The sequence below is a fragment of the Phocoena sinus genome, chromosome 14 (genome assembly GCF_008692025.1).
Source record: "Phocoena sinus isolate mPhoSin1 chromosome 14, mPhoSin1.pri, whole genome shotgun sequence".
Classification (NCBI taxonomy): Eukaryota; Metazoa; Chordata; class Mammalia; order Artiodactyla; family Phocoenidae; genus Phocoena; species Phocoena sinus.
In genome coordinates this window covers 38,510,079-38,534,201 of record NC_045776.1, presented here as the reverse complement: position 1 = coordinate 38,534,201, position 24,123 = coordinate 38,510,079, and the positions used below count along the sequence as shown (strand labels likewise).

General features: G+C 42.9%; 2 protein-coding genes across 5 annotated transcripts in view; one reads left to right on the top strand and one right to left on the bottom strand.

Moving 5' to 3' along the window:
- Nucleotides 1-5,089, top strand: part of FHOD3 (formin homology 2 domain containing 3) — a 497,328-nt gene extending 492,239 nt beyond the window's left edge. For 2 of the 3 annotated variants that reach the window (XM_032602812.1, XM_032602814.1), the window contains one exon: nt 4,488-5,089. In XM_032602812.1, coding sequence (XP_032458703.1) covers nt 4,488-4,570 — 83 coding nt within the window. In that variant the 3' untranslated portion in view covers nt 4,571-5,089. The remainder of the gene's footprint in view (nt 1-4,487) is intronic. The other variant, XM_032602813.1, reaches the window with a different exon arrangement.
- A 15,868-nt stretch (nt 5,090-20,957) lies between these two features.
- Nucleotides 20,958-24,123, bottom strand: part of TPGS2 (tubulin polyglutamylase complex subunit 2) — a 55,934-nt gene continuing 52,768 nt past the window's right edge. The window contains exons 6-7 of one of the 2 annotated variants that reach the window (XM_032602503.1): nt 22,641-22,801; nt 20,958-21,321 (exon numbers count right to left, since the gene is read on the bottom strand). In XM_032602503.1, the coding sequence (XP_032458394.1) occupies nt 21,091-21,321; nt 22,641-22,801 (392 nt within the window). In that variant the 3' untranslated portion in view covers nt 20,958-21,090. Of the gene's footprint in view, nt 21,322-22,640; nt 22,802-23,157; nt 23,222-24,123 lie in introns of those variants that run through there. The other variant, XM_032602504.1, reaches the window with a different exon arrangement.

Sequence of the window (24,123 nt, the reverse complement as noted above, 5' to 3'; positions counted from 1 at the left end):
CTCAGCTGCAGGCTTGACTCAGATTTCAGCATTTTCCCCCTAATGCCCTCTTTCTGTTCCACGATCCCACCCAGGGTCGCACGTTGCATTGTCGTCCTGTCTCCTTAGTCTCCTCTGATCTGTGGAGGACATTTCATGACCTTGACACTTTTGAAAAGTACCAGTCAGTTATTTTGTAGAATGCTGTCAATTTGGGAAACCTCTTCTTTTAATGGATGGGATTTTATGACGGAGGGTGGAAGTAAGAAAAATAACCCAAATGGTTAAATAATTGACGTTGACCAAAAAAACAAAAAAACCCAAACCCATGAAAATCCCACAGAATATCTAACATCGAATCGCTAAGAATGAAACACCTTAAAACGATTCCCGGTATTTAAGTCCAAAGAGGCAGGACTGGGCCTGCCGTTTTTCTCCAGTCGCAAACAGGTCCCTCCAGGAACAAGGGCTGCACAAATTGACAAGCAGCATTTGAATACCAGTGGGGCCAGTTACCTCCCAATCCCAAGAAGCAAACGTGTAAGGTATCTTCAAGTTCTGATATGAGCCCCTGTCATCCTAGACACAGCGCTCTTAGTATACTCGATAGAACAATTTTTAGGATCTTCGGGATTACAAAAAAACCCAAACACACACACACAACTTATTTCCAAATTACTTGACGTTATGTGCAAAAAATGAAAAAAAAAAAACAAAAAACCTGTCAGTGATCCAAAGGTAAAAGAGCACACATGTGGGTTTCCGTCACACAGAAGTAAAACTCGGTCCATTTGCCATCAACATGAAAGACTGTCAGAACACATGCTGCCAGGCGCGTCAGGGCACAGTTGTTTCCAGGGTGGGCTCTGATTCAAACGTCCTGGCCCCAGTCCTTCTCTTCCCCTTACTGTGTACGCAGGGCCCAGAGACTCGATCTCTCTATGCCGCTGCTGCTCGTTCCCCGGGGAGATGAGCACAGTCCCCATCTCATAGGGTTTCCACAGATATGGGGTGAGATAATCCATGGTAGCGCTCAGGAAATGGCAGCCACCACTGCCATTCTTCTCAGATGCACATCAGCAAAGAGTTGCCTGGGAGCACTTTGTAGGATCGAAACATGTTTTTTCAATTCAAGGGAGGGGGGAAAGTAAGAGAAAACAAACTTGTGATTTTTCCGTGAGCGCCAGACCCCCCTGTGCTGCATGTTGACAGCAGAGGCACCTCTGTGTCAGACCCCGCTGCTGACATCGTGAGAGCTGTCCCAAGCGCCTGGGGCATCGAGTGGCTGCTGGTACCAGCAGAGTGACCCATGCCGTCTATGGAAGGAGTGTGAGGCAGACAGGGACAAACATTTCCAGGGCCTGTTCTCTGTTAAGCAGCTGCGGGGCGGGGAGGCTGTCACGTGTGACAGGCTAGCGAGCAGCTCTGCTGCAGCCAGGGCATTCAAGTGGGAAGCAGGAAGGGGGAGCAGTGGAGAGGGGCCCGGACGTTATCTTATCAGATGTCAGCCAGCCCTCCCCCCTGCACCCCCCCCCCCGCCCCCCGCCTGCCAGCATTTGAGAAGTGCTAGTTGAGAATTCCCTATTTGACGGAAGGCTTGTTCCTGTTCTGCAAGTTCCATATCTTGCCGGCTCCTGCGTGTTGGTCCTCTCATTCTCATATGTCCTCAGCCGTTTTTTGCTTTCTGGAAACTTTCTGCGTGAGAGCCAACTCCTGTGCGGACAGGGTCTGCTGCCCTGCGCCCTTCCCCGCACTCCGTGTTCCTGTCAGCTCCCGGCCTCCTTGGTGGGACACTTGGCTCAAGGTGGAGGCTCATGTAACGTCTGTTGAATGAATGAGTTAACTGACGAGCAGGTAGATGGACAGACACCGTAACAGGCCCTTTGCATGCAGGACTGGAATCAGGGTACAAAGCTGATTTCAACTGATTACATTCATTTCACACCTTCTTTCAAGAGTCTTTAACAAGGGAAGGGTTCAAATTCTTAAGGTCCTTTTCAGGGTTAATGTATTTCTGGGAGAATTTATCTGAACTGTCATGAAGGCCCACAGAAAGTAGGACTCCATAAATGGGGCCGATTTTTCTATGAATACCTGCCTTTCAGGGACACATCTGGCAAGCAAAGGGACCTTCACTTATACTGGCTTTTCCCCACAGCAGAGGAAAGCCCAGGCTGGAGGGGGCAGGAGGGTCCTCAGGGGTCTCGTGCATCAAAGCTGCGAGTAGACCATGAGGCTGAGGGCAGCAAGGCTGGTGCAGCACCATTAACCTTTGTTCTGTTCTCTGAGCTGGTCCCAGATAGGCTGGCCCGATGCCCATATCTATTAGCAGATTATTGCCTGTTCCGTAAGGTGCCAGGGTCCTCACTCAAGTATTTACATGAACTGAACCCTATAGTTCTAGGGCTAAAGCAAACATGTGAACAGAACCGTAAGAGGCGTCTTTCAATGCCCTCAGTTCGTGGAGTCTTCTGTGGTCATTTGGCCACGTGTGTATACCTCAAGGCACAAAGGTGTGGTTCCTAGCCCACGCCCCCTCCTGCTGCTAAGGAAACGTAAGATGCCCTCCTAGTGCAGCACGGACTTATTCAGGCAGAATTTTGGATTTTGGATAAGAGGTCTCAGCAGTCCTTGTCAAGGATGAGAAATATTTCATCTTGTTTTCTGCCATTAAAATTATTATCTTTCTTTAACAAACACTTGAAGGAGTGTTTAAAGAACATAAAGGGTATTACAAACTAGTATTTTTATTGCCGCCCCATAGAACGAATTCCATTACTCAGTTAAATGCAATCTGCCTCCAGCCAAGGCTCTGGAGCCAAACATTTTGTCTGGATGAGTTAAATACTCAGTCTGGAGCCCAAGGGGTCCGGGGTTGCGGGAGGGTTAGCCAGTGTAGGAGCAGCTGCGGACGGGTGGCTCTAGGGCCCTGAGCTGGGCTTGAAGATACAGCAGCGTGCGGTGACATGATCTGAGGGTACCCCTCACCACAGAGCTTTGTGCGTCTATAAACCCACGCTTAATGTCTGTGAATCTTCCCTAAGTGTGTCCATTCTTTGAGTTAAAGTGCTGAGCGCACAATAGGTTCTCCACGAAGTATTTGTTGACTGACAGACTGATGGATTGGGTGTTGGCTCCCAGAGTGCTGACTCCTGGGAGAGAAGAAAGTATTTATTAGTAGATATTAGCCGCTGTTTGTTCTACCAGAGGCCTAGCTCTTTCAGATTCTTTGCCCGTGGGCTAAGTGGGCTTTTGTCCAGGGGAGGCATCGATTTGGGCGTTGCTGCAGACACACGAGGTGGGACCCTCACCTCTGGGGAGGCCTCAGAGGACACAGGCCCCCTTGTCATAGAGGGGGCATGGGGAATTAGGTCTGGCAAGGAAGGTGGGAAAACACTAAGGGTGAGCTTTACTTTCTCCACATTCTGATCAAGGGCCTTCCCTGAGGATCTCAGGGACTCCAGATGACTGAGGATTTATGATAGATGGTAGATCTGTAACACATCTCTTCTGAAAATAGAATACCCAAAACTCTGTATGACTTCCATACAGAGTAGGCCAAATACAATTTATCAACTAAGGAAAATGTAATTAGGAACCTTTCAAATGAAAGGACCAGTCTTGGAAGGGGCAGCTGCCTCATCATGCAGCCTTATTCAGCCTTTATTTTGACATCGAAATTGATCAACACTAAACAATGGAAAAACCCATAATGTCAGGCTAAACATAAGCCAATTCTAAGTCGGTTAAATATGAGTGTGCCTCCAGCTGCCAGTTGTAAACCTCAGGGCGGGGAGGTCACTGGTCCTTCTTGAGCCTTGTGTGCTTCACAGAGAACATCCACCAAATCCACTCAGAAGTTTGGCAGTTTGCTCCTTGGCATCCAGTCTACAAGGAGTCACTGGTTATTCTCTGTAGAGGCCCTTTGATGAGTTGAGACTAAGACCCTGATGCTCGTGGAGAGCTCATCCTGGCAGCTACCTCTCGCGCTGGGTTCCGTTAATGCCTTGCTGTGGGGCCTCTACAGAGGTATGTCCCTGCAGATTTGTGGGATTATTTTACCTAATTTGCAACACTGGAATTTGCATTTTCCTATGCTGAGTAATTCCTTTTCCAGCTCTGATCCGCTCCTTATGCTGGGAAAGGCTGAGCTCTCAACATGCCACCTGCATTTTGTAGTTTGCACCATTTCTCAGACACCTCATGAGGGTGGGCCTCTCCTCCCCCACTCTCCTCTTACGAGGTCCCCTATCTGCCTGACTTTCCAGGTCAGTGCCTGTGTCATCTTCAGGTCAGTCCCTGGCAGCCCCTAGATTTTCCCTGCCCTGGCGGCCAGCCAGCCAGGGCACTTCAGCAGGAGTAGGACGGGGCCAAGTGTCCGTGAGCGCTGTGACTCCTCTGGGAGTCCTCGGGGGAAGGAGGCCTGTGGCCTGACTGCCACGTGCCTGGTTGCTAACACCGCCTTCTCTTCTTGTCCCTTCGCCTCTGGTCTGCCGGCGCCGCTGCAGTGCGGAGGACCCTGAAGAGCGGCCTGACTCCGGAAGAAGCCAGAGCCCTGGGCCTGGTGGGCACCTCAGAGCTGCAGCTGTGACCCCCTGGTGCCCTAAGGTGTGTGCCCATGCAGAGTGCAAGCTCCTGCTGGAAGGAACCCCTCCGGTGGGAGGTGAGGAGACTCTGACACCCAAAGGCTCTGAAAGGGGTGCCCATGCCTAGGTGTCACCGAGTGACTTGCATAGCCTGCTGTGCACTGACATGGATCTTGGAGTCCCCTTCACAGACTTTCTTCATCATGTCAGCTGTGTTTCTCTTGTTTCCTTGACACCTGGCTTAGTAGTTCCAAAGCGTGACACCTTTTCTGTGCAAGGAACAGCCCTTTTAAGGAGCAAATCACTTCTGTCACAGTTACTATGGTCATGAGGCAGTTTGATTAGGTTCACAGACTGGGTCTCTCCATAACACCAGAATATCCAGATGTAAACTCCAAAATTGTACACAAAAGAAAACACAGGTTGTTTACCAGTTGTGGATTTTAGATGTACTAAATGTTTATACAAATTCAGAAATGTACACCATGTTTCAAATACTAAATAAATAGAGTTTAATGCCATAACTGGAAATTTTCATTCTCCTGGTGCAGGACTTTAAATGGCTCCATAGGCTAGCCCCCTTCTGAATCAGCAAAACCTTTTCTCGGGTTCATCAGAAGGACCCTGGCTCGGAATGGCCTCCAGGCCCTTTGGGTTTCCTTTTTTTTTTGTTGTTAATTGAGTGAGAAGCACTGACATGTGCTCTTTGTAACTCCAGATTAATTAGGCATCAATCTTTGTGGCAGTACAAGTTAGCAATAACCTCACGTGTATTGCCTTACCCGTGTGCTTTGTTTTTGCTCCTTCGTGATGTAGAAACAAAAATTAGAGTAGCATTTTAAAAATCTGAACTGTTCTGCAACTCATTCACTTGCTTGTTATGTAAAAATTCATTTTCTCAAAAAAATTTACTAAGTCACCAAAACAAAATGAAAATTTAAAGCTTTGCCTGCAGAGAACTTCACAAGTGTTGTCCTTGGCACTCAAGTGCAGGTCATCAGCAGCTCAGGTGTCCAGAGGGCAAGGAGCTCTCAGCAACCGCAGAGGAGCTCTCAGCAACCGCAGAGCCACGCTGAGGGGCCTGATGCCCAGGTGGTGGCCAAGCCCTCCACAGAGACCCTCAGCCCAGGGTCACATGGCTCCCTGTGAAGAAACTCTGCCTCTGAAAATAGGGAAGGGTCAACAATTGCAGCAGGTATTCAATGGGGGCGGTGCCAAAAGATCATCAGGTCACCAATTCTATCTGTGCCTTTTAAAAATTTAATTAATTAATTAATTAATTTTTTGGCTGCATTGGGTCTTCGTTGCTGCACGCGGGCTTTCTCTAGTTGCAGCGAGTGGGGGCTGCTATTCGTTGCAGTGCGCGGGCTTCTCATTGTGGTGGCTTCTCTTGTTGTGGAACACGGGCTCTAGGCATGCGGACTTCAGTAGTTGTGGCACTCAGACTCAGTAGTTGTGGCTCGTGGGCTCTAGAGCGCAGGCTCAGTAGTTGTGGCACACGGGCTTAGTTGCTCCGTGGCATGTGGGATCTTCCCGGACCAGGGCTCGAACCTGTGTGCCCTGCATTGGCAGGCAGATTCTTAACCACCATGCCACCAGGGAAGTCCCCTGTGCCTCACTTTCAAAACCTCTGTGACTGTGCATTCCTGAATCTGGGCAAATGTGATTTAGAGACAGGATGCAGTCCTGTAGTCTAAAGAGCTGAAGATAATATATTCACCCCACAGGCTTCTGTGACTGTTCCCCCCCCACCCCATCTTCTGCATCTCCACTACTGGGGAGACAGGGAGCTCTTTCAAGCGGGCATTTGTCAAATAATACATGATGCATGTGAGCCCCCCAGTCTGGAACCTACAAGAGTTAGGTCTGTATATTCCAGACAATTGAGTTTATTTAATCACTTTATTGAAAAGGGTGCATAGAGTATCAATGTTTATTTCCTTATGGTTCTAAATAACGTATAATATTCTGCATGTGGTTTAGTGGTTTATGAGAGCCTCGGCACTGAATATGAACATGGAATATCTGTATCACTGGGGATTGTGACGGGCAAACAGAAGGAAGATGCATTTTTTTTTTTTTTTCACCATTTAGTGAACAAATACTTTGATGCCCTTCTGGGGGCCCCTGGTGTTCTGCTGAGAGTTACTGCTTTAGAATAAAAGGTCACATTTGGAAGGAAGTGACTGAATAAATCTAATGTTAATTTTATTTTAGGAATTAAAAAATTCTTAGAGGGAGTAAGCTAGGTCAACTAATTTCTTGGTTACAGCTAGGTAAAGCGTGTCTCTTTTTACTGGGAATTGGTTTAGTAGTTTTTAGTGAATCTGAAGGATTTTTTTCTATTGCTCACTTCCTCTCTCCTTGTCGCCACTCATTCTGGCTGCCTCTATTAGTGTTTTTAATTCAAGAGGTTAAATTTCTCTAAAAGACTTTTGAGAAGCATTAAAGTGAATGATACTTCACACTTGTGAGATGCTGTTGCTAATTGTGCTGGTCACCACCATATATATTCTTGTGTCTATTTCTTAATCTGGGTTGAAATTACAAAACTGCTGGTAAAGAAAGCCAAATACTTTAAAGATGCCTGGGTTTTGGTTTCTTTGGAGTCTTAAGGTTTTTACTTTCTATTTAAAAAATAACACTGAGGGATTTGGGGATGGAGGGGAGGGTGCACAAAGATATACCATGTTTATGGATTGGAAGAATACTGTTAAAACAACTATACTACTCACGGTAATCTACAGATTCATTGCAATCCCTATCAAAATACCAATGGCATTTTTCTCAGCAGTAAAACAAATAATTCTAAAATTTGTATGGAAACACAAATGATACTGAATAGCTAAAACAATCATGAGAAAGAAGAACAAAGTTGGAAGTATCACACGCCCTGCTTTCAAACTATACTGCAAAGCTACAGTCATCAAAACAGTATGGTACTGGAACAAAAACAGACACATAGATCAATGGAACAGAAAAGAGAGCCCAGAAATGCCACACTTATATTGTCATAATTAATCCACAACAAAGGAGGCATGAATATACAATGGGGAAAATATAGCATTTTAAATTAATAGTGTTGGGAAAATTGGACAGCTACATGCAAAATAATCAACCTGGACTACTCTCACACCATGCACAAAAATAAATTCAGAATGGATTAAAGATTTAAATGTAAGACCTGAAACCATAAAACTTCTAGAAGAAAACAGGCAGTATGGTCTTTGACTTTTTTTTTTTTTTTTTTTTTGTGCTCAGGCAACGGAAACAGAATAAACAAATGGGACTACATCAAATTAAAAAGCTTTTGCACAGGGAGAGAAACTATGAACAAAATGAAGAGACCACCTACTGAGTGTGGGAAGACATTTGCAAACAATATACCTGATAAGGGGTTAATATCCAAAATATCCAAAGAGCTCCTGCAGCTCAACATAAAGAAAAAAAACAAAAAAAAACCTGATTAAAAAATGGGCAGAGGGGACCCCCATGGTTGTCCAGTGGTTAGGACTCCATGCTTCCAATGCAGGGGGTGCAGGTTCGATCCCTGGTTGGGGAGCTAAGATCCCACAAGCTGCATGGCATGGCCAAAAATAAGTAAATAACAGGTTAAAAAAATGGGCAGAGGACCTGAATAGACATTTTTCCAAAGAAGACATACAAATGGTCAATAGGCACCTGAAAAGATGTTCAACTTCACTAATCATCAGACAAGTGCAAATCAAAACTACAATGAGATATCATCTCATACCTGTCAGGATAACTATTTAAAAAAAGACAACAGGGGCTTCCCTGGTGGTGCAGTGGTTGAGAATCCTCCTGCCGATGCAGGGGACACGGGTCAGTGCCCCGGTCTGGGAAGATCCCACATGCCGCAGAGAGGCTGGGCCTGTGAGCCATGGCCGCTGAGCCTGCGCATCCGGAGCCTGTGCTCCGCAACGGGAGAGGCCACAACAGTGAGAGGCCCGCATACCGCAAAAAAAAAAAAAAAAAGATATACCCTAAAAAAGACAACAAATAAGTATTGGGGAGAATGTGGAGAAAAGGGAAACCTTGTTGCTGGGAGTGTAAATTGATGTAGCCACTATGGAAAACAGTATATAGGGTCCTCAAAATATTAGTAGAACTATCATATGATCTAGCAACTCCACTTCTGGGTTATTTATCCGAAGAAAACAAAAACACTAATTAGAAAAGATATATGCACCCCTATGTTTATTGCAGCATTACTTACAACAGCTAAAAATATAGAAGCAACCTAAGTTCCCATCAATAGATGAATGAATAAAGAAGATGTGGTGTGTATATATATATATATATATATTCACACACACACACAATAGAATGTTACTCAGCCATAAAAAAAGGATGAAATCTTGCCAATTGTGACAACATGGATGGACCTAGAGGGTATTATGCTAAGTGAAATAAGTTAGACAGAGAATGACAAATACCATATGATTTTACTTTAATGTGAAATCTATACATAAAAAAAAATGAACAAACAAAACAGAAACAGACTCAGAGATACAGAGAACAAACAGGTGTTTGCCAGAGGGGAAGGAGCTGGGGGAAGGAGATAGATAGGTGAGGGAAATTAAGAGGTACAAACTTCCAGTTATAAAATAAATGAGTCACAGGTATGAAATATACAGTGTGGGGAATATAGTCAATAATTACATAATATTTTTGTATGGTGACATATGGTAAATAGACTTGTGATCATTTTGAAATGTACAGAAATATTGAATCACTATGTTGTACACTAGGAAAAAGCTAACATGGTGTTATAGGCCAATTATACTTCAAAACAAACTCTTGGAAAAAGAGATCAGATTTGTGGTTACCAGAGGCAGCAGGTGGGGGGAGGAGGAATTGGATGAAGGCAGTCAAAAGGTACAAACTTCCAGATAAGGTAAATAAATACTAGGGATATAATGTACATGATAAATATAATTAACACTGCTACATATTATATATGAAGTTGTTAAGAGAGTAAATCCTACGAATTCTTATCACAAGAAAAAAATACTTCTTTTCTGTTTCTTTAATTTCGCATCTATATGAGAGGATGGATGTTCACTAAACTTACTGTGTAATCATTTCATGATGTATGTAAGTCAAATCATTAGGCTGTATACCTTAAACATATACAGGGCTATGTGTCAATTATATCTAAATAAAACTGGAAGAAAATAAAGATATTCCACAGAGGATTGGCGCAGCACATTAAAGGTATGGCGTTAAATCCACCACAAGGTAAGTAGGACACCTTCTGTTCCTCTGTGAGCGGCAGGCTTTCTTGGACTGCGATAGGTCACTGCAGTACTTGGACTATTCAGTTGGCCTAGCTAAGCAGAGGCCTTGGCTATTGCTCTTTCAGAAAATAGACCAGAAGTCTCATTTTCCTTCAGAGAGACCCTGCCTAGAAATGCTTTTTAACCCTGTGCTGCTTTCTGGGAGGGGGGTTCCACAGGGCGACAGCCAGACACTTCTGGGCACGGCAGTGGGCTAGGAAACAGAAGCAATCACCCCTTCCAAAAAACATTTGAATTGAGTACCCAATGGAAAAATTATATTTTTGTAAACCCCAAGTTTCAAATAAGAATCTAAAATGTTGCTATACAGAAAGCGATGGATGCCTGGGCAAGCTTTTGTAGCTGTCCTATCCAGCCTCAGAAAAAAATGGCGTCCTTGATGGTATGCTGATTTAGGTCATTTTGACTGGAGCTCAGCACACAGCAGCTGGTGGTAGACCTGGCTACAGAATTAGAGGAATTCAACCAACATCAGAGCGCTTCTTGGCTCAGAACATTAGGCCTAAGATTGGAAGTGACAAGGGAATAAAGGAGTCCATTCCCAGTGTAAACCATCCTCAGATATGCAGTCTCAATGGAAGAAAATGGCCTCTAATCTAGAAGCCCGTCAGTAGGTGGTATAAAAAAACAACTTGTCTATCTATGGAAGAAGAACTTGTCCTGCAGTTTGTAAAGGTTGTAGAAGTTTAAACAACTTCCTAAATCAACATCTGTAAATGGAAGTTCACCTTTGGGTTAAATTAAGCTTTATAAGCTTGTGTTTATAGAAGAATGTTGTAAGACTAATTTTTAAATTTGTCTTGTGCTTGATTGAATTTTTCCTATTATTGATATTATAATATTGAAGGTGATTTCCCGTTTTTGTAAATGGCCAAAAACATGATTTGTGAGGATGGTAATTAAGGTCACAGCAGTCTGTTTTAGAATCACATGTTTAAAGGAAAATAGTTTTTCTTATTAAGTTGTTCAACAAGCCTATATTCTAGAATCCCAACACTCTGTCTAGAACCTGTGTGGCCATGGTCTAGAGCCACCTATGGGAGCAGGTGTGCCTCAGGAACCACCAGAGATTTAAACAGAGATCCTCAAGTGCAATCTGTATCGCCATCTCTCCCAAGGGATGACCTCATTTAAAGAAAAAAAAGTTTAAAAGTATAAAGTTGGGAACTGGAGCCTTGGTAAAGGTAAGCTGTTTTTCCAGAGGTTTAATCTTGTCCTTAATAGATTGTCCCTCACTGTGCAGCTTTTGCTTGAGGGACGAGGTGTCTATGTTGGTCTTGAACTATTCTGAGGGCTGTTTGTGTCCCTGCTCTGGTTGCTCTCTGAGGTATTCTTTGCCACTCTTCATGCTGTGAAAAAAGAAAAAGGTAACTGATCTGTAGAGGAAGAGAAAGTGATTTGAGAAATGTGACTTCTTGAGCGATTACTTCTGAACTTGGGAGTGTGTTCTCAGTCAGGCCCATCTGCTTCCTGGGAGGGCAGAGGAGATGAACTGCTTTAAGATATAGAAAACTTGCACCTTCATTTACCTCAGCTTTCCATGCTGGAGACCGTGCAGAGCCCTAGAGGCTGAGCTGCTCCCGGGCCTTTGGCTACAATGTGGGGCAAAGCCCAGAACCCACACTGGCCACTCTGCAGCCAGAGAAATGGGCCCTTTTCCAAGGTATGCAATGGCATGCTGACTCATCCCTGGCCTTCCATGTGAGCCAGGGGTTGTAAAAATAAAGGATGAAAGGATGCTGTATCTTACAAAAGTATATTAAATCGAGTAAATGTCCCTGTTCTTTGTTGAATATAGCATGTTATGAAAGGGCTTTGCAGCAGTTATTCTGAGATTTGTTACGTAAAAACAAGCCATGCGTGGTCTAAGATAGGGCTGCCCAATAGAACTGTGATGATGGAAATGTTCTGTATGTGCCCTATTCCAATATGGAAGCCACTAGACATACATGATTATGCAACACTTGAAATGTGACTAGAGAGACGAGCAGAATTTTATTTACGTTTAATGGCTACCTGTGGTTAGTCACTACTGTACGGTACTGGATATCACAGGTCTGGGAGATCACATCTTTTTATGTACTTTGTTGCTGTTTATTCATTTTACAAAAAGGAAGTTTTTATGTGAAATTGTGTATAGAATTGCTTTGGACTGCTGTTCTATCAAGAACTTAAGTACAGTGTCTAAGAAGCTATGTCCATTGCCTGCCTACATTGTGCCCTGAGCCTTGAGAGTTCTTGTCCTCAGTGGAGAATTCTGTGACTGATGTTCACTGCCATCAAATACGCACTCTTCTCTCCCTACATACCCCACCTAGAGGATGCGCAGTCTCCTCAGCAGAGTCCACATCAAGGCTGTGTGCGTGACCCAGTGATGTACGCCATGGCCAAGAACACATCTCCAACAGCTAAATCCACCCTGTAATAAAGCTTTACAAAGCACCACTTAGTTCTTGTATCGCTTTCACCATGGTCCTCACTACTGCATTTCACCCTTATCATCTGGGAGGCCTTCTCTCAATATGAGTTTATCCACGTGAGACGAATTGGTTGGATATTGGCAAACATCCAGTTAGATGGCTGTGTTTATTTGAAGTGCTGCCTCTACCAAGGTGGGTATTGGGCAAGGCCTGGGTGTTGGGTGCTATAGGGAACGTAAGGATGTGTGCCCACAAACATCCCACTTCTGAAACCACAAACAGAGGGACATTGTCTGATAAAAGATTTCTGAGTCACAGCCAGTGAGTGGCAAGAGGCAGTCTGGGAGAGACTGTTTGGATGCCAAAACACTGGCATAGCAGCAACGTATCACGTAACAGGGTCTCCTGAGAGAGGTGGTCTCTGAGCTGCCTTGCCTCTAAAATAAAGCACTGGTTGCATTTTGAGGATTTAAATGAACATTTAAACTAACAGCATTTTCACAACTTTTTTTCTCATTATTTGGTAGTCCGTTCTTTTGGTCTATCCTGGATTTAAGTATGTGGCAGCTCCTGATTTAGCACAACATTATGAATTAAGTTTAATCTAATATTTCATGGGGTTTCACAATAAACAGCGTAGCTTGCACGGGTAAATTAAGGCCCCCATCTCAACTACCGCTGAGGACACAGAGGAAACAAGGCAAGATGATTATAAGTTAACTGAGTGGTACAGGCATGAAGTGCTCCCCCCTAGAGTGGGCTCTCCTTGTGAGCTCAGCTTCTCAGAAGCTTTGAGGTGGAGGTAGACTGGAGCTGGACCTTGGAAGGAAGTCGTGGCACAACTGGCTAGCACTGGCAGGTAGGAAATTGTAGGTATAAAGTCACAGAAGGAGAACCCCACTGGTGTTTAAGAAGCAAAGTGAGAGGATCAGTAGGCAGAGCCAGATGGCTCATGTAGAAAGTTAACGGCTAGAAAGAAAGGTTACAGTCACGTTACAAAGGAAGAAGGGACTCAACTTTGAGTTCTTACCTGTGTATTTAATCTTCACAGTAACTCCATAATGAAGGCTGATGTGTTAACCAGAGAATGCTTGGTGGGAAAAACAGAATCCAGTCTGCGTTGGCTTAAGCCAAAGGCAATTAATCACAAGATCCCAATTTGGATTGGTACTCTCCCAGTGTCAGTCAACTGTAGTCAAGGAGGCAGAGTTATACTACACAAATGTGGCTACCAGGGACCCTATGTATATATAAATGGCTACTGTATTGAACAGAAAAAAAGTTAAGAATACATATTGTAATCTCTAGAGCAACTGCTAAAATATAATGCACAGAAGTATAACTTAAAATCAACAGGTAAGTTAAAATGGAATTATTTAAAAATTAAAATTAAAGGGATAAAGAACAGGGGTATAGATAAAATTTGATTGGTCATAAGCTGTTAATTGTTGAAACTGGGTGATGGATACATGGGGATTCATTATACTATTCTATCTTTGTAAATGTTTAAAATTCCCCATAATAAAAAGTTTTTAAAATGGATGTATTTCATACAGAAACTAAAAGGTCCCTTGGTTCTTCTGTTCCAGTCATTGTATATGCTTCACTAGATTAAAAACATTTTGAGTTCTTCTCCTGCAATGAAAGCAAAACCACCCAGGCCCATTAAGTAGAAAGTTTCAGGGTCAGTGAACATTGCTGTCATCATTGTGGTTGATTAAAAGCCCTGATGCTTGGAATCTTTCCTTGCAATTTTGATTTAGTAGGTCTGGAGTGGGATCTATGCATCTTATTTTCTACACACAATTCCAGTGACACTGATGCATGTCCACCTTTGGGGAGCACAGGAGTAACCCATATTCTGTGGATTATCCTATGCAAGCTGCCCCTTGTCATGCCTATCCTTGGCTTGGGTACTTCCCTGCTGTAGGACGCAAGCAACACGATGATGTGGCACTTCACGCAGTCTTAGCTACATCAAGGCATCGTGAAGCATCCTGCCATTTATTCTCTTTCTGTAATTCCAGCAGAGAGTCTTTTTCCTGGGCAGTTGATTTATAGTAGTGCCTATTGCCATTTTAATTGCTTTAGTTTCAAAACATTAGTATCCTTGTGAGCTTTTTCCCCATGTAACCCACTCAACCTATGCATTGTCTGAAGCCTTTGGCCAGGAATGCTCCCTTCCCCCTTCACCAGGGCCAGCTTCATGGGCATGTGACCTGTGAAGTCACACAGAGCTCCACACTCAGAAGGCCTCACACTTGGCTTAATGCTCTCCTGTTACTGCCTTGAAATTCTTAGTTTTATCTTTGAACTTGTGTTTTGTAGGTCAAGCGTGATGAGACAAGCATACACGTGAGCAGAGGAGATATGTGCAATATGTGTGTCCACTGTTCCTTACCACCTCTTTCATTTACAGCCATCGTGATTCTCGTGAGCACAGAATTCTAGTGGGCCCACCATACATGAGAGTCCAGGGAGGTTCAGAGTTAAGTACAAGGCAAGCATGTTATGTCTACAACTGAGAAAGTGGGGACACAAGGGCCCCAAAAGGTCATACTTTCTATTTGAACCAGACTTGATTTGAATGCAAAAAGAAGGTAATGGCATTCTAAGAAGCACGAATGACCATGGCACCCAAACATTCCCTTTTTTACTCATGTTACTTTCCTGTATTAGCCAACCACTTACGCTGAAATGATGACACAGAAGGAAAACATAGGGCAGCTCAAAATTTCTTTCAGTCCTTCCTTAGTCATCGGTAAGTTCAGAGTGTTGATAGAATGTGTACATATCAGGAAGTGAAATATCAGTTGAGCTACTTTTGCGTGTTGTTTCCACTGTTCTGATAAGAATGAAACATATATGCGTACAAAAGATATAAAGTAATAATTGTGTAATTTTTGGTGATGCTGTACATGAGTTAAATGCTCTATAGAGGCACTAAAAACTGGAATAGCACAATAGAAAGAGCAATGATAAAATTAACACTAATAATTTAAAGTTCTAATTTTTCCTAGAACAGCATCAAGTAGCAAACAGATAAAACACTGTAACAAGTTGTGAGAGAGACCACAGAAGAAAGGTAAAACAAATTAGTACTTTTTTTTTTAACATCTTTATTGGACTATAATTGCTTTACAATGGTGTGTTAATTTCTGCTGTACAACAAAGTGAATCAGCTATACGTATACATATATCCCCATATCTCCTCCCTCTTGCATCTCCCTCCCACCCTCCCTATCCTACCCCTCTAGATGGTCACAAAGCACCGAGCTGATCTCCCTGTGCTACGCAGCTGCTTCGCACTAGCTATCTATTTTACATTTGGTAGTGTATATATGTCCATGCCACTCTCTCACTTTGTCCCAGCTTACCCTTCCCCCCCCGTGTCCTCAAGTCCATGCTCTATGTCTGCGTCTTCATTCCTGTCCTGCCCCTAGGTTCTTCAGAACATTTATTTTTTTTAGATCCAATATATATGTGTTAGCATACGGTATTTTTCTTTCTGACTTACTTCACTCTGTACGACAGTCTCTAGGTCCATCCACTTCACTACAAATAACTTAATTTCGTTTCTTTTTATGGCTGAGTAATATTCCATTGTATATATGTGCCACATCCTCTTTATCCATTCATCTGTTGATGGACACTCAGGTTGCTTCCATGTCCTGGCTATTGTAAACAGAGCTGCAATGAACACTGTGGTACATGACTCTTTTTGAATTATGGTTTTCTCAGGGTATATGCCCAGTAGTGGGACTGGTGGGTCGTATGGTAGTTCTGTTTTGTTTTTAAGGAACCTCCATACTGTTCTCCATAGTGGCTGTATCCATTTACATTCCCACCAACAGTGCAAGAGGGTTCCCTTTTCTCCACACCCTCTCCTGCATTTACTGTTTTTAGATTTTTTTGATGATGGCCATTCTGACTGGTGAGAGGTGATACCTCATTGTAGTTTTGATTTGCATTTCTCTAACGATTAGTGATGTTGAGCATCCTTTCATGTGTTTGTTGGCAATCTGTATATCTTCTCTGGAGAAATGTCAATTTAAGTCTTCTGCCCATTTTTGATTGGGTTGTTTGCTTTTTGGATATTGAGCTGCATGAGCTGCTTGTATATTTTGGAGATTAATCCTTTGTCAGTTGCTTCATCTGCAAATATTTTTTCCCATTCTGAGTGCTGTCTTTTCGTCTTGTTTATGGTTTCCTTTGCTGTGCAAAAGCTTTTAAGTTTCATTAGGTCCCATTTGTTTATTTTTGTTTTTATTTCCATTTGTCTAGGAGGTGGGTCAAAAAGGATCTTGCTGTTGATTTATGTCATAGAGTGTTCTGCCTATGTTTTCCTCTAAGACTTTTATAGTGTCTCACCTTGCATTTAGGTCTTTAATCCATTTTGAGTTTATTTTTGTGTATGGTGTTAGGGAGTGTTCTAACTTCATTCTTTTACATGTAGCTGTCCAGTTTTCCCAGTATCACTTATTGAAGAGGCTGTCTTTCCTCCATCGTATATTCTTGCCTCCTTTATCAAAGATAAGGTGACCATATGTGCATGGGTTTGTCTCTGGGCTTCTATCCTGTTCCATTGATCTGTATTTCTGTTTTTGGGCCAGTACCATACTGTCTTGATTACTGTAGCTTTGTAATATAGTGTGACGTCTGGGAGCCTGATTCCTCCAGCTCTGTTTTTCTTTCTCAAGATTGCTTTGGCTATTCGGGCTCTTTTGTTTTTCCATACAAATTGTGCAACTTTTTGTTCTAGTTCTGAAAATGTGAAAAATGCCATTGGTAGTTTGATAGGGATTGCATTGAATCTGTAGATTGCTTTGGGTAGTAGAGTCATTTTCACAATGTTGATTCTTCCAATCCAAGAACATGGTATATCTCTCCATCTGTTTGTATCATCTTTCTTTCATCAGTGTCCTAATAGTTTTCTGCATACAGGTCTTTTGTCTCCTTAGGTAGGTTTATTCCTAGGTATTTTCTTTTTGTTGCAATGGTAAATGGGAATGTTTAATTTCTCTTTCAGATTTTTCATCATTAGTGTATAGGAATGCAAGGGATTTCTGTGCATTAATTTTGTATCCTGCAACTTTACCAAATTCATTGATTAGCTCTAGTAGTTTTCTGGTAGCATCTTTAGGATTCTCTATGTATAGTATCATGTCATCTGCAAACAGTGACAGCTTTACTTCTTTTCCGAGTTGGATTCCTTTTATTTATTTTTCTTCTCTGATTGCTGTGGCTAAAACTTCCGAACTATGTTGAATAATAGCTGCGAGTGTGGGCACCTTTGTCTTGTTCCTGATCTTACAGGAAGTGGTTTCAGTTTTTCCCATTGAGAACAATGTTGGCTTTGGGTTTGTCATATATGGCCTTTATTATGTTGAGGTAAGTTCCCTCTATGCCTATGCCTACTTTCTGGAGGGTTTTTTTTTTTTTTTTTTAATGGTAAATGGGTGTTGAATTTTGTCAAAAGCTTTTTCTGCATCTATTGAGATGATGGTTTTTCTCCTTCAATTTGTTAATACAGTTTATCACACTGATTAATTTGTGTATACTGAAGAATCCTTGCATTTCTGTGATAAACTGCACTTGATCATGGTGTATGATCCTTTTAATGTGCTGTTGGATTCTGTTTGCTTTATTTTGTTGAGGATTTTTGCCTCTATGTTCATCAGTGATATTGGCCCGTAGTTTTCTTTTGTTGTGACATCTTTGTCTGGTTTTGGTACCAGGGTGATGGTGGCCTCATAGAATGAGTTTGGGAATGTTCCTCCCTCTGCTATATTTTGGAAGAGTTTGAAAAGGATAGGTGTTAGCTCCTCTCTAAATGTTTGGTAGAATTCGCCTGTGACGCCATCTGGTCCTGGGCTTTTGTTTGCTGGAAGATTTTTAATCACAGTTCCAGTTTCAGTGCTTGTGACCGGTCTCTTTATATTTTCTATTTCTTCCTGGTTCAGTCTTGGAAGGTTGTGCTTTTCTAAGAATTTGTCCATTTCTTCCCGGTTGTCCATTTTATTGGCATATAGTTGCTTGTAGTAATCTCTTATGATCCTTTGTATTTCTGCAGTGTCAGTTGTTACTTCTCCTTTTCATTTCTAATTCTATTGATTTGAGTCTTCTCCCTTTTTTTCTTGATGAGTCTGGCTAATGGTTTATCAATTTTGTTTATCTTCTCAAAGAACCAGCTTTTAGTTTTATTGATCTTTGCTATCATTTCCTTCATTGCTTTTTCATTTATTTCTGGTCTGATCTTTACGATTTCTTTCCTTCTGCTAACTTTGGGGGTTTCTTGTTCTTCTTTCTCTAACTGCTTTAAGTGTAAGGTAGGTTGAGATTTTTCTTGTTTCTTGAGGTAGGATTGTATTGCTATAAACTTCCCTCTTAGAACTGCTTTTGCTGCATTCCATAGGTTTTGGGTCATTGTGTTTTCATTGTCATTTGTTTCTCGGTATTTTTTGATTTTCTCTTTGATTTCTTCAGTGATCTCTTGGTTATTTAGTGGTGTATTTTTCAGCCTCCATGTATTTGTATTTTTTTACAGATTTTTTCCTATAATTGATATCTAGTCTCATAGCATTGTGGTCAGGAAAGATACTTGATATGATTTCAATTTTCTTAAATTTACCAAGGTTTCGTTTGTGACCCAAGATATGATCTATCCTGGAGAATGTTCCACAAGAACTTGAGAAGAGTGTATTCAGTTGATTTTGGATGGAATATCCTATAAATATCAATTAAATCCATCTTGTTTAATATGTCATTTAAAGCTTGTGTTTCCTTATTTATATTTTCATTTTGGATTATCTGTCCGTTGGTGAAAGTGGGGTGTTAAAGTCCCCTACTGTTATTGTGTTAATGTCGATTTCCCCTTTTATGGCTGTTAGCAGTTTCCTTGTGTATTGTGCTCCTATATTGGGTGCATAAATATTTACAATTGTTATATCTTCTTCTTGGATTTATCCCTTGATCATTATGTAGTGGCTTTCTTTGTTTCTTGTAATAGTCTTTTTACTTTAAAGTCTATTTTGTCTAATATGAGAATTGCTACTCCGTATTAGTACTTTTTTTTTTTTTTTGCCATACGCGGGCCTCTCGTTGTGGCCTCTCCCATTGCGGAGCACAGGCTCCGGACGCACAGGCTCAGCGGCCATGGCTCACGGGCCCAGCCACTCTGCGGCATGTGGGATCTTCCCAGACCGGGGCACGAACCCGTGTCCCCTGCATCGGCAGGCGAACTCTCAACCACTGCGCCACGAAGGAAGTCCAATACTTTTAATGGTACTGTTTATCTGAGTTTTGGAGAAAAGGCCCCACATTTTCATTCTGCACTGGGTCCTATATATTGGGTAGCCATTCCTGCTCTTGAGTGCTCTGCTCCTCCTGAGGCAGGTCTCAAATCTTTCCTTGTTGGAACCCCTTTCTGTCTACAGCCCTTTGGGGATTCCACCTGATTGTCATGGATTTGAAGGCCGCCACTGTTTCATGGCTCCTCTGCTGCTTCATTTATGAAATCCAGAGCTGGACCAGGACTTAAGAAATAATTCAGGGGCTCCATGATCTCTAGAGGAAGGACACCTGCCACAGTGGAAGATGATACAACTTCTCAATCCCCTTCTAACCCTGACTTGGGGAAGCAGCCAAATGCTGGAATCTCTTATCTGGCACTGCTGGTTCTCTCTTTGATGAGTTTTGGCAGAAAAATGCTTCTGGAAGACTAAACCTCAGCTATTATCCTTGACAACTTGGTTCCTCTCTATTCTTTTCTGCTACCCAGTGAATTGTTGAGCAATTGTGAGTAGGTAGAGCAGGTGGAGGCTCTTGTCAACAGTGACTGATTTCATCAAAACTCTGCATGAAGAGTCCTGGCAAAGCAATGCTTGGGAGATTTTATTTTGTTTTGGTTTTAATGGTACAGCAGAATCACCTCTTCTTTTTTAAAAAAAAGTGAAAAAGATAATTTTGGCAAATGTGCAAACATCACATCACAAAACTGGAAACAAGAAGCTTTATAGGAAACCGATGAAGATGAGAAACTATAGGAAACTGAAAATGAGCAACACAAGATCTTTGTGGTGAAGGATATAAAGAACATAAAAATGTATATTCAAGGTTTTTCATGGAACATTATAACCCATCAAATTAAGGTATCCATATTCTCTAACAAAAATTAACTGAGCTGAGGAAGGGTAATGCAAAAGTATTCTAATGCAGTGCTGCCCAATAGAACTTTCTGTGATGATAGAAACGTTTGATCATCCCTGTGCTAATACAGAATCCACTAGCCACATGAATACTCCCATTGTGGCTAATATAACTGAGGAACTGAATTTTTAACATGGCTTAAATTTAGCTGCTTTAAAAAGTGGCTACCAATTGAGCAGCATAGTTCTAATGCTTCATAGGTCAAAACCAGTGGTTTCTATGGGGGACTTCTCTAATTACTGCTGAGGGGTAGGGGGCTGGAGTAGAAAGAGAAGAAAGCTCTTAACAGATCTACTTAGTCACTTACACAACACCTTACATTCGCCACAGCTTCCAGAATCAGTAGGTGGCACAACCTGCTGTAAGGGGTATGAGAGAAGGATTCTTGGGGAGAGCTGAGTATGCCTTTCCAAGTCCTGGCTCAAGCCAATGGCAGTAAAAAAGGCCTAGGATTTTGTCACTCAGATGGGGAGAGGACTATGGTTCCACACAGAATCTGAGGCTTGGGCCATGCCTGGGGCATCTGTGCATGGAAATCATCGCTGTGGGGCTGGCAGGGAGCTGGAGGTGGGGCGCTTATTTTCGGACAGGGTTTCCAGAGCCAGAGGAGGATTTAGAGGTGGAAGGAGGACCTGCAGGCCCTTTCTGGCCACCTGCAGGCTGAACAGACCCTTTCTTTCTGGGGATTAAGGTCTTGTTCTTGCTCTTGAACACTTTGCTGGGATCCAGCTTGTTCACAAAGGAGTCGGTCTCTTCCGTGAGTAGGTTTGTGTTGTAGGTGATGGGTTTATACATGTTGAACCATTGCTGTAAGGCAGAATTAGGAGAGAGGGTCACAATTCAAAGGAGAAGAGTATGTGTTTATGCTCTTCACGGGAGATACAGGGGTAGAGAGCTGGGGAGATGAGGCAGAGTAAAAGACTTTAGGAAAAACTGCCTCTAAAATCTATTAGCACTTCCTTTAGGTAAAAGGGAAGACACACATTGCTTTATGGGGTCTCATAACCTTTAAACATGAGGACTAAGAATCTGAGTAAATGTGCTTCCTTCTAACCTAGTGTGCACTGAGCCTGGTATGCTAGGTCCCAAATCATCAGGGTACGGTGTCCTTCTAATTGTTCTGCCTCCAAACCAGCCACTGGCCATCAGGTGGACTTGGTAGCATCCTTCCCACAGGGAAGGAGCACACAGAGGCCAGAGCAGGCCTCTACTGAGGGAAGTTGCCTGCTCTCTTCCCTACAGGCTTTCTGGGCAGTTGAGGGCAAAGGGCATCTACATTTATTTTCATTGATCACAACCACCCACTATGTTGCCTGGATGTATGTCACTGTCATGTGACATTTGAGGAAAGTGAGGTCCACTCGATGAATACATTCATCGAGTCCCTCATTTTTTGCCACCCAGTCAAAAGTTCTTCTAGACACACCTGGTGTTCTCAAACCAGGCAGTACATCAGCATTACCTGACATCTGTATGTTTAAAATGGTGTCTGGATATATAATATAAATGAGGCACATCCATACTTTGAAATACTCTATATCATTGAAAAAGACAGCTCTCTATATATTGATAGGGAATGAGCTCCAACACGGAGTTAAGTGAAAAGAAGGTGCAGAACAATGTGAATAGTATATTGCACTTGTGATTTAGAAAAAAGGAACCAAAAACTGTATGCATGCATGCATGCTTTCTATCCAATAAAGTATCTCAGTGAGGGCACAAGAGAAACTAACAGTGGCTCCCTGTGGGGAAGTGGATGGGGAAGCTGGAGAACCAGTGAATAAGAGACTGATTTTTCACTGTTCCTGTATGCATGTTCTGCCTATCCAAAATGAATGGTCAAACCTAATCTCCCCCACCACCAACCCCTTTTCATTAGAAGTGAAAACTCCCCAGGTGATTCTGAGGATCAGCCAAGTTTGGGAACCATTTAACTAGATTAGTATAAAGTGAGGTTGTCCACCTAAATTGGAAGCACCTGCCTTGCTTATTGAACATACACGCTCCTAGGCTCAACCCCAGATCTCCTGCATCAGATGAGGAAGCTGGGAATCTGCGGTGTAAGCATTTCCTCAGAAGATTCTGATACATTCTACAGTTTGAGATGACAGGTGGTCCCCCCTTACCTTGGCCTGTGGGCTAATGCCATAGCTGGTGAAAGCATACTGCCACTGGGGCAGGCCCAGGTGGGTGATAAGCAGGCGATAGTAGGCAGTAAAGGTATCGGTGAGAAAGTGCCAGTATAATGCTCTGTCCAGGAACCAGATCTCAGTGTCTTGTGCTAATGCTGAAATAGCAGACAAAGGACATAAAGGAAGGGATGGCTTAACACTTTTTTCCTTTTATCTATAAAGTCAACATCTACTCATGGCTAAAACAAATTTCAATAGTAGAAGGAATATAAACTGTAAGTAAAAGTTCCCTTTTTTCCCTTCAACCTCCCAGTTCTGTTCTCCAGTGGCCACTGTTACTGGCTTCTTTATATGCTTTTACAAATTCTTTTTTTTTTTTTTTTACAAATTCTTGATCAGTCAGTCGACTGATCTATCTGCTGGGCTTTGGCCACCTGTGCATTCAGGCTATCTAAGCAGCACTCCATTCTTGTGTGGACTCAACACTCCCCCTCCCCCAATAGGTACATACTGTGGTCTCAGCCTTCCTGATGGAGAGGCACTCTGTCTGAACAGTTCTGGCTTTCTCAGGAGGTCTGTCAGGAATTAGAAGTGCTGTGAGAAACCACCATGGAGGAGCCCAGACCAGCTTCCTCTCCTGGGACTCCTGCCTGTGCGGCTGTGTGATGTGCTGGTTGAGCTGAAGCAGGCACTATTGTACCAGCTCCTGCCTCACGCTTGCTTCTGACCGTCCATTCTTAGTACTCCTAGTTCATCTCCTAGGCCTCTCCTATTTCATCTCCTGTCTAATGGCTGTAACATCTCCCTAAGTGGCCTCCATCCTCCAGTACCTTCCACTTCCATTTCTGCCTGTGGTCACATTTTCATTTGAATCCTGCCATACTTCTGCTAAATAACCTTGACTCCCCACCTACTTCCACGTAACGTCCAAACCCCTTCACCTGGCTTTCAAAACTCCACATGAAAGGGAATCACAGGGCTTCTGGTGTCATCTCCTCCTCATCCACAAGATGAACCACGTGGCCAATGAACTGGAATTGTCATTCCCCCCAAATCAGGTGCATTCTCTCATGGCATGGCTTTTACCCATATCCCTTTGCTTGGATGCCCCCTTTTGCCCCACACCCCACACCCCCCATATCTCATTCAGACCTATACTTCAAGATGTAGCTCATTAGTTGCGGCTCACTGGCTCCTTAGTTGTGGCACACGAGCTCTTTAGTTGTGTCCCCACATGCTGCAACTAAGACCCGGTGCAACCAAATAGATAAATAAATAAATATTAAAAAAAAAAAAAAGATGCAGCTCAAAGGCTACTTCACAAAGACTCCTCCAGCTGGAGATGATCTCTCCTTTCCCCCAGAGGTGAACCCTGGTGTGTCTTCTCACCCTCTGCAGGCAGAAAGCTACTTGAAGAGGGCTGGACATTGTCCAACTCTGTAGTTCCTAGGGACTGAACTGCTGTTAGGGGGCCAGG